Source organism: Silurus aristotelis, assembly GCF_946808225.1.
Source record: "Silurus aristotelis genome assembly, chromosome: 18".
Taxonomy (NCBI): Eukaryota; Metazoa; Chordata; class Actinopteri; order Siluriformes; family Siluridae; genus Silurus; species Silurus aristotelis.
Genome location: NC_139591.1, coordinates 8,401,421 through 8,415,710, shown reverse-complemented (window position 1 = coordinate 8,415,710; position 14,290 = coordinate 8,401,421). Strand labels below are relative to the sequence as shown.

Genomic DNA, 14,290 nt, shown 5'->3' with positions numbered 1-14,290 from the left:
CCCTTGGTCACGTGATCAAAACAGGAAGCAGATCGCTCAGGCCAATCTACTCGGTGTAGTTTGAGAACGCAGCAGAGCTTTTCTATATGAAAAAGAGGTGTCAGTTGTGTTGTATTTGTTCAGCTATGGCTATTATCTTCCTTGTGATGTTCGTGATGTATAGCACCTTAAATTCCCAGGTACGTGTTTTATTTTCTACTGCATTTGACATTGGAGTCTGCACAGACCTCGGTTGCAGATGTTTGGAGCAAAGAAGGCACCTAGCTACATGGTTAATACTAAACAATTAAATGCAATAATAATAACTCTGATGTTCTGATAAGAGGAAACAATGCTTGCTCTAAGATCTTTTTATATTCATAAATGACCAATTCTGCCTATATCAGTTTCACTTATGAGTTGCAATTTCTTTTCTATGCACCGGTAAATGAAGCTCGACTGATTCTGCGTTATGATAAATTGAGTTACATTTGCATTATATATGCAATAATTAAAAGAATACATCAATCATGTTATGTGCATAATAGGAATTTAAATTGCACGTTATTGTGTTTAGCACGTCATAGGAAAGGAACCAGGAAGTGTTTTTTGCCGGGTGTAGCCCAGCCTTAGTTATTATCACTGTGTCTGTGAATCATTTTTGTAAGCATGAGGTACAGGACAGAATCAGCTTCCTTCTGTTTTATCAGGATTATTATTATTATTTAGAATTAGACCTTTACCAGCCTAGTATGGCTACAACCCTTACTGAAAACTCGAGACCAGTCAGTGTACCAGTCCCTTACACCGCGCTGCTCGGCCTGTACCCCGGCTATATTAACAGTCCTGGGTCTTCTTTGTTGTACTTTTTGCTTGTTTGTTTTATAATGTTTTTAACTCGTGATAGGTTTGGACTGTAGGCAGCACCCAGCCTCTTTTACTACTATGCAATATGTGGTTTAGCATTGTCTTGCTGAAATGTGCAAGACCTTCACTAAAAATTACGTCTGGAGTAGAAGCATATGTCCCTTTATATACCTTTCAGCATTGATGGTTACTTCAAATGTGCAAGCTGCCCATTCCATAGACACTAATGCACCATCCATACCATCAGGGATGCAGGCCTTTGAACTGAGTTATGATAACAAACTCTATAGCCCCTCTCCTCATTAGTCCTCAATATTTTGGGAATTTTATACTTGTCTCTTTTTAACTTTGCCTTAATTCATTTAAATGAGCTTTAGCCCAGAGAAGCTGGCCACTTTCTGGAACATGTCCACACTATGGCTTCTTCTTTGCATGATAGAGGGTTAGCCTGTGTTTGTGGATTGCACAGCAAACTGTGTTCACAGACAACTAATTTGGCAGGTGTTTCTGAAACCATGCAGTGATTTTCATTTCAGAATCCGGCCTGTGTGTGCCGTCCTGACCGGACACCTTGCGTGTGTCCACTCTGCTTAGTCAAGTCAAGTCAAGTTTATTTCTATAGCGCTTTTTACAAAAGACATTGTCTCAAAGCAGCTTTACAGAAATCAACATCAAGGTGAATGGTGTGCATTTATCTCTGATGAGCAGCTGTGGCAAGGAAAAACTCCCTTGGATGTTATGAGGAAGAAACCTTGAGAGGAACCAGACTCAAGTGGGTGACATCAAGAGTTTGATCACAAATCTTTCAACAATACAGAACACTGGAGACAGAGACTGGAGTATATAGCACTGTAGTATAAGATTATAAATAATGTTTTTTCTACAGATTTATACAGTCTTTATGGGTTTAAAATAGGAGCTACTGAGCTCAACATTTGTGATCATCACAGATCCAGCAACAGCTTCTCCATGCCAGAGCCTTTAAACACTCAAGGAGGTCCAATGTCAAAACTCCACAGATGTAGCGGGATCCAATTGGCACTGGTACATCTCTAGATGGTTCGGGATGTTTGCGAGTTCGGCATCTACTTCTTCAAAGGTCCATAATCTTCATGAGGTGGGACATGACTGGAGCTGGCCAAACCTCAGGATGCCTCGGGATGGGGAGAGAAAGAGAAGCAGTGGAGAGAAATTAGCATAGCTGCTGTTCATGATATTAACACCACAAGTTGATAATGTGCATGTGATCATATGTTCTGAAACACAAGGTTATGATGTGAGACGTATGTTATGTGTAGGCTCACATAACATAGCCCCGAACACTGTCAGGAAGACTGTTCCAAAGTTTAGGAGCTAAATGTGAGAATGATCTACCACCTTTAGTGGACTTTGCTATTCTAGGAACTACTAGAAGTCTAGAGTTTTGAGATCTCAGGGAGCATGACGGATTGTAGAGTGTTAAAAGACTGGATAGGTACATGGGTTAGCTTAGTGCTGACATCTGTTGTGGAGAGTGAAAGTGGAATGTTATCAGAAGAAGGGTCAGCATTTGAGGTGAAATGTCCTATGTCTTGATTAAAGCGAGCAAAGAAGTGGTTAATGTCATCTGAGAGGAAGGCACTACTGGTTGTTAGGGATTGTATTGCGGTCACTAATAGTCTGGATGCCGTGCCAAATGTGTCTGGGGTCAGAGTTGTTGTGGAAGTGCTCTTTAATGTGCAGTTTGTATGAGTGTTTGATTCTCCTAATACCCTTCAGGTTGGCCCTGGCTTTGTGGTAGCCCTCTGCATTGCCAGATTTAAAAGCAGCATCTCTTGCTTTCAGCAGGTGATGGACCTCAGGGTTCATCCACAGGGTTTTGTTTAGAAAAGCTTGTGTTCATGTTTTTGACGGCAGTGACAATGCATGGGTTAATATGGTCCAGAATAGAAGTGCAAATTTCCATGTCTGTGTGAAAGTCCAGTGTAGCAAACATGTTCTAGTCATTATCCCGAAACTGTTGCTGTAGAGAAGAAATGGCCCTCTATAGCCATACCTTCATTAGTCTCACAGATGGTTTCACCTGTTTGATCAGTGGGGTGTATTTGGTAGCATGAGCAAAGAGTGGTGATCAGACTGACCCATATGGGGAAAGGGAATGGCTTTGTATGGGGATGTTTGTGTATGCATTTAGTTTTTTACATTGTTCCAGGTAGGTTTGGAAAGCTTTTTTGTCTTAATAAATGAAATCATTATTCAAAACTGTTTACCAATCTTATATTTATTAGTGTTATTTAACACTGAGGAAATGCCACCCAGCTTAGGTTCAAACTGGGAATTCTGGACCTGTGTGGCAGCAATGCTATTCACCATGCCACTGTGCTGCCCCAGCTTCTTGATTACTTGACTTATATTGTGTGTCAAAGGTTTTGAATAACAGTCTTCTATCGTTTTTGAGACACATGCATGTTCCTTTGGTTTATATGCAACAAACTTATCAAAAAAGAAAAACACACAAGAAATGACAATGAATGACTGGAAGAAATGTGATGAGATGGACATGAGACCAATTTGACATTTTTGGCTCTGAAAGAAGAACTTACTGTATGTAAGATGGAGAACAGGAGAGATGATGTTCGCAGACTGCATCAGTCAAAAATGGAGGTGGAAGCATAATAGTTTGGGGTTGTTTTGTAGTAGAGAAGGTTGGAGACATATTCCGGTTGAAGGGATACTGAGCTAACATGGCTACCATTCCATACTACGACGGTTTGCAATTGTGTCTGGACTAGAGCTAATTAGAGGCAAGTTCACCGTACAAGACAATGACCCGAGTATATATTTGTTTGGTCAGAGTAAGTCTTCATACTTTTAAATGACCTAGATTGTTGCACGTAAACAAGAGGAACATTCACGTAGGCACATTTTTCAGCATTCTCTTAACCTACTGCATGCGTAATTGGTTAAATTGAGCTGAGATTAATTATTTGAAGCATTTTTCTCATTGTTACTATCAAACTATCTTTTCTCTACGCTCCGTATTTGATAATTTTTTTTCTTTATTGTAATGTTTGGGAAGTATTTAGCATCAGGACATAAAAGGGACGTCAATACTGTCGGAAGATCCCTCTACAAGCTGGATGTCTCATGGCCCAAATATTCGGAGCATTTCACCGGAGAGGTTTTCGGAGTGGCTGTAGGCCTAGCTGGCCTAGTGTACGTAGCGCAGGTGAGGTTTAAACATGCAACTGATTTAACTTACTTACTAATATTACTAGTTACTTATATGTAACTAATTAAACAATACAGATATGTATTAGGTGTGTACACTGTTTCCATGCAGAGAGGTGAGAATATCCCCAAAGTGCTGGTGTTTAGCACAGATGGGGAATTCCTGCATGCCTGGAACACCAGCACACTAGAGATGCCCCATGGTATTTTCTTGGCCAATGCTTCAAGTGCACCCTCTGTGTGGATCACTGATGTAGGGAAAGGTAAGTTCATGCAGAGATTTGTAATAATTTCAGTTCTGATCTTTGATTTAATAGGAGGAAAAATGCATTCCAAGGATACTGATACAATTACTTAATTGGAAGCAAAAGTATCTTAGGAGGAACAAGTGCACGATGTTGCATTAGGAGATAATAATTAGTATTGTAGTACTCAAACCCATATTCCCATATAAAACCAGGTCTTAAGCAGAACTGACATTACTTTGTCTATATTAATAGTCACCTTACAGCGATGGTCAACTGGTGCACCACAGTCTGGTTGCAGAGCCATCAACATTTTCTAAGACTGGGCAGTATGTGTGAAAACACACTGTAGAGTTTTTTAAATCCACTACCTGTATTGAATGTCTGAATCAAATGGGATGTTGGCACCTTACAAAGCTTTATATTATACTTTTAACAGGAAGAAAGCTATTAAAAATATTTAGACTTGCACTATATAAGACTTTTACTTATTGTGCTTACTGTAACCATTGTTACTGTTTTGGATAAATTACTAAATCCAATTTGTTCAGTGAATGGACAGATAAACAGACAAACATCTAGAAATGGCAAAAGCTCAATAGCAGTCTATTAACAATAATGTATTAATGGTCGGCCTCTTGTTTCTTATTCTAATAATAAAAAAAAGTAAACATAATTGTGTTCCTATGTGTCTGTAGGACCCTATGGACACACTGTAAAGCAGTATTCTCTCTCAGGGAAGCTGCTTCAGGTACTAGGAACAGCAGGGAAACCCGGCCCTGGTCTCATTCCACTACAGTTTGACCAGCCTGCTGAGATTTTTGTCCATGACTCTACCAGAGAGATTTACATTGTGGATGGAGATGGAGGAATGAACAACCGGCTTATCAAACTGTCTCAAGGTGTCTTTTCTGTTCCTCATTTTTTGCATTGCTCAGTTATTCACAATAATAATGATAGCTTAATTTATTGTATATTAAGAATGCTAAGAAATATTAAAAAGTGTTCAATGCAGATGTGCAAATATACAGCACATAGGACAAGAGAGAGATATAATTAATTTCCAATAACTATGATAAATGACTGGTGGATTAATGATCTTGGCAGTGCTAGTGCATGTTTTTAAAAACTTGATCTTTGCACTGCATATTTAAACAGTCAGTAATTGAAAACACAGAATCTTTAGAGCGTCAAATTAGTCAATAAAATGATTTTTTTTTTCTCATTCTCTGTGACTATTTGATGACTTTTAGAAAATTGACACCAGAGTGATACAGTAAGCTACAGCGGAGTTACAGGCTGAAATATTAAGCGGATATGCATCTAAGCATTTAATATTTGTTAAATGTTTTATATATTACCGTCTAACAAATAATTATTCTTACCAACAGGAGAAAAGATTCTCTTGTTTCTTTTTTCCCTGCATTACGTATTATTTTTTGAATAATATAGACAAAAGGCACATTTAACATATTTATTTAGTGTTTATGCATAAATTGACACTATTTTACTGACATTTGAAAAATGCTACTGAAAAATTACTAAAAGCAGAGACCTTTTTTAGGAGGCACAAATAATTCTATTTAATTCATTTTATGTTTCTATAGAGATTTTTACAGTGGACATTGTCCCAAAGCAGCTTTACAGAAATGAATAGATTACTAGGGCTGTAACCAATGATTATTTTGCTAATTGATTAATCAGATGATTCATTTTATCGAATAATTATTATTCTTTTTTTTTATATACTAAAAACATTTTTATTAATGCTTATTATAACTATCTAAAACCTTAATTCCGTGTATTTATGTATTAAAGTGTACTTTAAAAATTGAGTTTAACTATCTTTAATTTGTCACGAACGAGCTGATTGCTCAACGAGTCACGACAGAACAGATCTAGTGCAACCGTCCCGAAGTTACAAACAAACAGTTTACACAATAGCACCTGATTAAACTAGAGCCTTTTCACATGATGTTTTTGCTTACCGTTCTGATGTTTCGCCTTCATCCGTGATTTGGACACTTTTTCCTGCTGCTGGATGACCTTGAACTCTCCGCCATTTCGCAAGCGGCTGTTTTTTTTTTTTTTTGCCATCACACTAACCCATAACTTGAGCAGCCCAACTACTCAATAATGGCATTCTTTGACAACGAATTTCATTATTGATTATTATCCCTATAGATTACATATATATTTTATCATTTTAAATGTATAAATCAGTTCCCTGTAAGTTTATATGAGCAAGCCATAGCAACAGCAGTAAGGAAAAATCCCTGAGATGGTATGAGGAAGAAACCTTTAGAGGAACCAACCTAAATAGGGAACTCCATTCCACCTTGTTAAGGTTATCAGTTGCTTACTGATGGTCACTTGAATGGAAAAACAGTTTTGTAGCAAAATGTTTATATTAATCACAGTCCAAATCCATCTTCGTGTCTCTTAAGTTGAACCTTGCTCAGTAACTTAATGGATCTTTAGACTGTTCGAGTGGAACCATTATTAGCAGCAGCAATGATGTATAATTATCAGTACTCAGGCAACAGCATTTGACACTTTTTGTAGTTCCACTTTCAGGCAGATATCAATATAGTCTATTTAATGGAAAATCCAGTCTCTGTGGAAACCAGGCTTTATGAACAGAAATCAATCTCTGACTATTCACAGCAAGGTCTCTCTGAAAGAATTCCTTTGAAGAAATACTGAACATTGTGTGTGCTTTCTAATTTCTAATTAAACTACAGAGCTGTTGAATGCTTGATTCTGGTTGCTCAGCTCTATAATCAGCTATGATGGAAGTTCCAGCTGCCAGTTTTATATTGATATAACTCATTTTACACATTAGCATTTTTGTCAGTGGTTAAGCTGTAACTCAGTTTTCAAAATCACAGCAGGCCTTTTTGTTTCTTAGTATAAAAAAAAGCTGTATTTATTTTACTCTTTTTAACTGAGGGAGGTAAGAGAATGACTGACTGTTTTGTGGATTTTATAAATAACAAACTTATTAAAAAGTATGTGTAATTTTTTTACCAAATGATTGTGGTTTGACAGGAATAAAGCACATTGGGACATGTTTTATTGATTTTTTTTATAATTTATTTTTTATTTTTATTTAGACCTACAGATGGTATGGATGCATGGTGAGAAAGGTGAGGGACTCTCGCAGTTCTACATCCCTCACAGTGTGGCTGTCGATAACTTTCAGAGGGTATGTCACCGAAATATTTTGTAATCCTCTTTTAACTGTCATTCATCCACTTTTACATCAGTATGGTTTTTACAACCTTGTACACTATGGAAAAAAGGTCTGTTGTGCTCATTTGTTTTTTGTTTTGGGAATGACAGTTGAAAATGTAAGATTTCATACAAAAAATATAAAAAATACACTTTTTAATTTATAATGACTGAGTTATCTGATTTTGTCACACTCTTGCGCAACCCAGATGTAAAATAACTGATCAACCATCAGTGTATAAACCGTCTGTGGCTTCATCGAACATTCCGGCTTTGCTCTGGGAATTTAATATGTATCAGTACATGCTTTTCAAAAGCAACAAAAAAGTGACAGTAAATGGGAGTTCAACAAATATCCCCAAACACTCACCCTGCTTTGTACCATGCTCTACCGCTGCAATCTCTGAATATATTGCTGTAGTTTCTATTATATTATATAATATATTATATCCCCCTGTTCTCTACATCTGCCTCTTTCAAACCAACTACCTGCCAACTACCAACTTCCCTCACCACATCCATAAACCTCCTCCTTGGTCTTCCTCTTTTCCTCCTTCCTGGTGGCTCCATCCTCAGCATTCTCCTACCGATATACGCCATGTCCCTCCTCTGCACATGTCCAAACCATCTCAATCTCGCCTCCCTCACCTTGTCTCCAAAACGTCCTACATGCGCTGTCCCACAAAAAAAAAAAAGCAGAAAATATATTGCCCCTGCACTCACGTTAGCGCTCACGTTACACTTTTGCTCTAGCCATTATCACAGTGCTACCCAGAAAAGGACAATCATGTCAACGGTATGGAAGTATTTTAAAGCAGTAGTGTCACCGCTACATCACAACTGGACGCGTATCTTGCTGAACTACCCACTGGCAAAAGTGATAATCCACTTGACTACTGGCGCATGAACAAAGAGAGCTTTCCATCGCTTGCTCGGATTGTGCGCAGGTATTTATCTGCCCCAAGCACAAGCACAGAGAGTGAGAGACTACTTAATGCAGCATCTCATGTTCTCAATGAGAAGGAGGAACCTTCTCTTCTGCCAGAAAGCGGGGGAACTGTTGCTCTTAAAGTAAAACCTGGCACTTTTATAGAAATCGAAAGTGGTCTAATTTGCTATTTGCAGTTACATAAAAATATGCGCAGCCTTGAAAACGTTGTTCTCGACTTGTGGTTACATCTGTTATTTATAGTTTGAGGTTGGTTTCAGTTTGTATTACTGCAGTTTTGCACAATAATTGTAAAATTGTATTATGCTGAGAAGAACTCAATGAAGAATAACATTTAAGTTCTAAAATATTTTGTTTAATACTTTTGGGGTTTTTTTTTTTCTTTTTTTCATTTTGTTGAGATTCTTTCAATAAAAAATCATGAAATGCATGCTTATTTTTTTGGTTTGTAGTTTGTCAGTTCAGATAAATAAAATTTCACATTACAAAGTCTAATATTAAAACAATTAATTATACAAAAAATATTTAAATAAAAAAAAAAAAAAAAAACGGATTATCTAGGTCATAATTCACATTAAGTTTTTTAATTGCGAATCAAAAATATGTATGAATGCAGTATATGTGTATTCTACACGGATGTTGTGTACTATAAATTGTTTGTTTATTGTCAGGTGTGGGTTGCGGACCGAGGAAACAAGCGGATTCAAGTGTTTAACTCCGTGACAGGGGACTGGCTGGGCTCATGGGGAAGCTGCTTCACAGACGATGCCCCCTACTCCGTGAGGTAAGAACAGATCACATGATGACATGATGAATAAAAACCCAGTATGTGTTCACATTTTAATACAGAGTTTCACCAAGATAATTGTTGCACGTCTTAGTGGACAGATAGACATTTGCATGTGCTTTCTGAACATTCCATTCCACATTTAGCTCCCATTTGCTACTCTTCTGGTAAGACTTTCCACTAGATTTTGGAGTGTGGCTGTTGGGGATTTGTGTTCATTCAGCTACAAGAGTTGTAGTGAGGTCAGGCACTGATGCCAGGTGAGAAAGCCTGGGGTATAGTCTGCATCCCATTAGATTTCATTGTTTTAATGGACCTTGCTTTGTGAACAGGTGCATTTTCAGGCTGGAACATGTTCAGGTCTCTTATTTCTAAAGCGAAGTTATAATGCTACAGAATACATGCTATACAATGTTTTGATATACTATACAAAGCCTGATGGGCATGCTTTTGGTCTCGTTCCGGTTGCTGTGTCTCGTGCTCTTCTGGGAGAAGTGCCTTTACAAGGAATTTCACACTTCATAATGCCATGGAGGGCCATAGTCATAAAAAACTTTCTGGAACTTATGTGAACTAGGAAGGAGCGTATTTTGAAACTTTGTTAATTTTTACCATGAAAATCCATTTTAACAGTGTAAATAACTCAGAATGCCCCCCCCCATTTTAAGTTGTTAAGCCTGTATAAACTGTGTACCAGTACACATACATTTGATTTTTTTTCTCCACAGGTTTACCCCTGACCAGAAGTACCTAGTGGTTGCACAGTTAAACACTAACCGTATCACTCTGCTGGAGGCTCCACCTGTAGGAATTATCGGCCAGTGTAAAGTGGTGAGTTCCATCCAGTTGGCTGACGACGTTAAACCTCACCTGGTGGACTTGGATCAGAAAACCGGTGCACTTTACGTGGCAGAGATCGGTGCGAAGCAGGCTCAAAAGTTCGTTCCAATCACATTCACAAATGGTGTCCTTTAAATGGAAGACTTCACCTGCTCAGAGTGGGAGAGGTGTGAGTGAAGGGAACACGAGATGATATGGTATTGTTTAGATTCATTTTTAATAAAGGTGTAAACCCTTTGATATTTGGGGTTTGGTTCATTTTTGTTATTTGTTTGATCTTTTTTTAAACCGAAAATCTTTATTATTATTATTATTATTATTATTATTATTATTATTATTATTATTAGATAATAAGAACACCTTGGTTGTAGTTATATGTAATAATGCTGGTGTCTGTTTAAATATTTTTTTAAATTAAAAGTTTTTCATTTGTTATGAATTCATGCATATATTTTCTGACCTATACGCATGCATGCATACATCTTGCTCGGTGTTGATGTTTTTTAATGTGACTAATTGTGTTTGCTATTCTTTTTGTAAGAATCCATTCTGTAGGAAGGCTTTACCTCGTAACAAATTAATGCCAATGTTGATGTCTGCTGTCATTTTTGTTTGTACAATATGGATCAACTTGCAATTACACAACTGATTTTTATCCATCTATTATTTTTGTGTGACTTTCAAAAAGTTAAAAGCAAATAAATGTTTTTTTTGTTATGTATTGATGAAATTCACTTGGAGTTGGCTAATTTTTTCCTAAAATACTCTATATGGACAAACATTTCTGGACACCTGACCTTAAGATTTGTAGTTTATTTTATTTTTTTTTTATATCCCATTCCTTATTTAGCACCTATTTGCTGTTATAATAATCTCGGCTCTTCTGGGAAGATTTTCCACTCGATTTTGGAGTGTGGTTGGAGATTTGTGCTCATTCAGCCACAGTGGTTTTAGTAAAGTCAGGTACTGATGTAGGGTGAGGAGGTTTAAAGTGCAGTTCCAATTCATCCCAGAGGTTGTTAAGTAGGGTTGAGGTCAGAGCTCTATAGCAGGTCAGTCAAGATCTAAAAGGTCAGTCAACACTAAATCATGTACAGTATGTCTTCTTGGAGCTTGCTTTGTGCATAGGAACTTTGTCTCCTAGCTCAAGTGAAGGGGAAATGTAATACTATCCTGTACAATTGTGTGCATCCAGTTTTATAGTAACAATTTTGGGGAAGAACCACATATTTCTGGAAAAGTTCCAGTATGTTTGTCCATATAGTGTTGATTTATTATTATATATTTTTTTCTTAATTAAATGGACACAAATTTCATTCCAAAGTTTAAAAATCAAAACTGTAAAAATAATTAAAATTAGTATAGTGTTAATGATCACATCTATAAATATTATTACGGATTGATATTGTATTTATTTATTTATTTTTTTCCTAAGTGTTTGTTTACATTTGTAATGTGATTCAATCAATGAATCACTCTAGTAAAAGATGAAAGGTAAAGGGGCAACATGCCCAGACTTCATGAAGAAACTGTCATTTTGTCTTTACTGGAAAGTAACCATTGTATTAAATCATTATTTTCAAACCAGTGAGCGTTCTTTTTAGCTGTGAATATAAATTGAATGAGTCTCACCTGAGACATGTGCTGTTACTGTGTGTTTTTCTCTGTGCATTACACACATTGTGCTTATACACGTTTGTCACTTCCACCTCTAGGAAATTATCCAGTCAGGCAGCAGTGCAATGCATAAAATCATGTACATACAGAGAAGTTTGAGAAGTTCAATTGATGTTAATTTCAGAGTGGTGAAAAAAGGTGAATCAATTAAGCACCTTTAAGCCAGAATTGTTATTGGTGTCAGAAGGATTGGATTAAGAATTGCAAAATCTGTTGATCTCCTGGGATTTTCACACACAACAATCTCTTAATGTTTATACAGAATAGTGTCAAGAAAGGAAAAAACAAACATCCAGTTAGAAATGCATTGTTGATCAGGGTTTTATGGTTTTCACTTGTATCATGAATCTACCACAAACATGTGCATGGTGGCCATTATTTGTTCCCACTGAAGTGAGTAACGAAGTCTCTTCCTGCAGTGTCTAACACAAAAAATAAAGGGGGGGGGGGGTATATTGGGCTGTTTTTTAATGCAGAACATGTTTTATGCTGCTTCAGTGAATAGGTACATCTTCCCAAATAACAGAGCTTGTTTTTCCACCTCAGCAGGGTTTGTTATTTTGTGCTTCTCTTGTGTATGTTTTTGCTTTATCCTTATATACTAGTGGGCCCTGTATTTCACACCTATGTCTTTACTGGTGTCCTGCCTAAATCAATCCACCTCTTAGTATCACCATTTTGTATAAAAACCATCAGAATCACACAGAAAAGCAGTATAAAAAAGTGCTGCATCATAGACAGGTATCTCATGCAGTATGAATGTCATTACTAAAGCTAGAAACCCAATGAACAAAATTCAACAAGTCTCCTTTCCACCTGCATACATCATCTCTAGCAGAACAATCAATATTAACCTCATAAAATGACCTTAAGATTTTCAGTGCATTTTTGTACATTTGTGCATTGGTTTAACGGTTTTTCAGGGATTTAAATGAAGGCAAATTGTTTGTTTTTGTGCAGATTCTACAGGAAAGAAAACGCAAAAGTATTAATTGTTAATGAAAAAGCTCTGTTTTGTTCAACTTCTCACGATGTCTAGCTTTTCTTGAAAAGTCTATCTTATAAATGTCTTTGTAAGTAAATCTGCAAACAAATTAATTTATTCCTTTTTGTCGTGCATTGTGGTATGAAAAAAAAACTATTAAATCCATATGAATGTTTGTGAGCTTGTGCAGTTTGCTACAGATGCGGTTTGCGAGTTCTGAGTAGTGTGCTCTCTGACCATCCAAGGACACGAAAATGGCAATGTTATCAGATGCCTTTTAGATGGCATATTGAGTCCAGATCGCAATCTAAATGGTAAAAGCAACAGCTTAATTCTCATGTATTTAACGCTACCAGGCTCTTGTGGTGCTAATTTCTAAGGGCCTTATGGCAGATAACTTAGAACCTGACAACACGTAATGTGACGTCAGAAAGCTGATTGGATGAAGGTTCTTGCAGCATTGCACAAAAAATGGTATGAAATGAAGAGAATATTGTATTAGGAATACTTTTGTACATATTCATAGAAAAAATATATTAAAACCCAGTGGATGGCCGTGCAATTGGTACCTGAGCCTTCAGTGGGAATTTACCCGACTTAATCCACCTCTTGATACCACCACTATCACGTGGCAATTATAGAAACCATCAATACTATACAAAAACATTATATACCTCTACACTACAACACTTTATTTTTAACTATGTCGGAGACCAAAACAATTTATATTCCTTCATAAGCATAAAAAAAGTTTAACTCTTATCCAGAGACTTAAAGTATTTCATTTATACAATTGAGCAGTTGAGGGTCAGGGGCCTTGCTCAAGGACCCAGCAGTGGGAGCTTGGTGGTGCTGGAATATAAACTCATAACCTTCTGATCCAAAATTCAACATATTATACATTGAGCTCCCACTTCCCTACTTGGTTGCTTTGGTCAGTTATGCAAATGTTTTATCATCTTCATAAAAGGCGTTGTAGAACACCATCTCCCCATCAGAGGTCGCTGTACTGCGATTCTTTGAAAGACTAAGTCATGTACCGAACAATTACATCATCAAGATCCCATTACAACATCCTCCTATAATTATATTTTATTGTTCTTGATGTTGAAGCGTTAATTACGGGAGGTTATTGGACAGAAATGCACCTTATTAACTGTACTAGTTTGGGATTATTGTTATTTCGTACAATCGTGAATAATGTCTGAGAGCGTACTACAGTATTACCCGCTTATGAAATCAAATAATTATATTAGTGTTTAAATAATGCATTATATAAGCATACAGCTATTTTTTATACATTTAAATTTGTAAAGCAAAGTTGCGGCTTTCTCTCCGAGTAATTTATTTATTTATTTATATATTTTTTAACGAGGCCCTCATTGGGACACACAAAAAAGTGCCTGCTGTAAAGGTGGGAAAGGTCCTAAAAGAATAAGGTAAAAAAATAATTTTACAAAGTGCTTAGAAATTTTTTAATGGACATGTTGTATTTGTAGTAAAAGCCTTTCATGATG

The 14,290-nt window shown here is 36.7% G+C and overlaps 2 protein-coding genes across 2 annotated transcripts in view; one reads left to right on the top strand and one right to left on the bottom strand.

Annotated features, from left to right (window-relative positions):
* mpzl1l (myelin protein zero-like 1 like) overlaps positions 1-14,290 on the bottom strand; it is a 186,027-nt gene that overhangs the window by 94,340 nt on the left and 77,397 nt on the right. The gene's annotated exons all lie outside the window — the stretch shown is intronic.
* On the top strand, positions 5-11,698 carry LOC310741380 (NHL repeat-containing protein 3-like). Its single transcript, XM_083569161.1, has 7 exons — positions 5-179; positions 3,905-4,054; positions 4,169-4,319; positions 5,000-5,203; positions 7,418-7,509; positions 9,156-9,268; positions 10,000-11,698. The coding sequence occupies exons 1-7, from the start codon at positions 87-89 to the stop codon at positions 10,244-10,246; spliced, it is 1,050 nt and encodes a 349-aa protein (XP_083425287.1). The 5' UTR covers positions 5-86; the 3' UTR covers positions 10,247-11,698.

Excerpts from the sequence above, each read along its gene's own strand:
- LOC310741380 (XM_083569161.1), top strand. The coding sequence starts at position 87 with ATGAAAAAGAGGTGTCAGTTGTGTTGTATTTGTTCAGCTATGGCTATT. Across the intron at positions 180-3,904 it reads ATAGCACCTTAAATTCCCAG|TATTTAGCATCAGGACATAA; the intron begins GTACGTGTTTTA and ends ATGTTTGGGAAG. Across the intron at positions 9,269-9,999 it reads GATGCCCCCTACTCCGTGAG|GTTTACCCCTGACCAGAAGT; the intron begins GTAAGAACAGAT and ends TTTTCTCCACAG.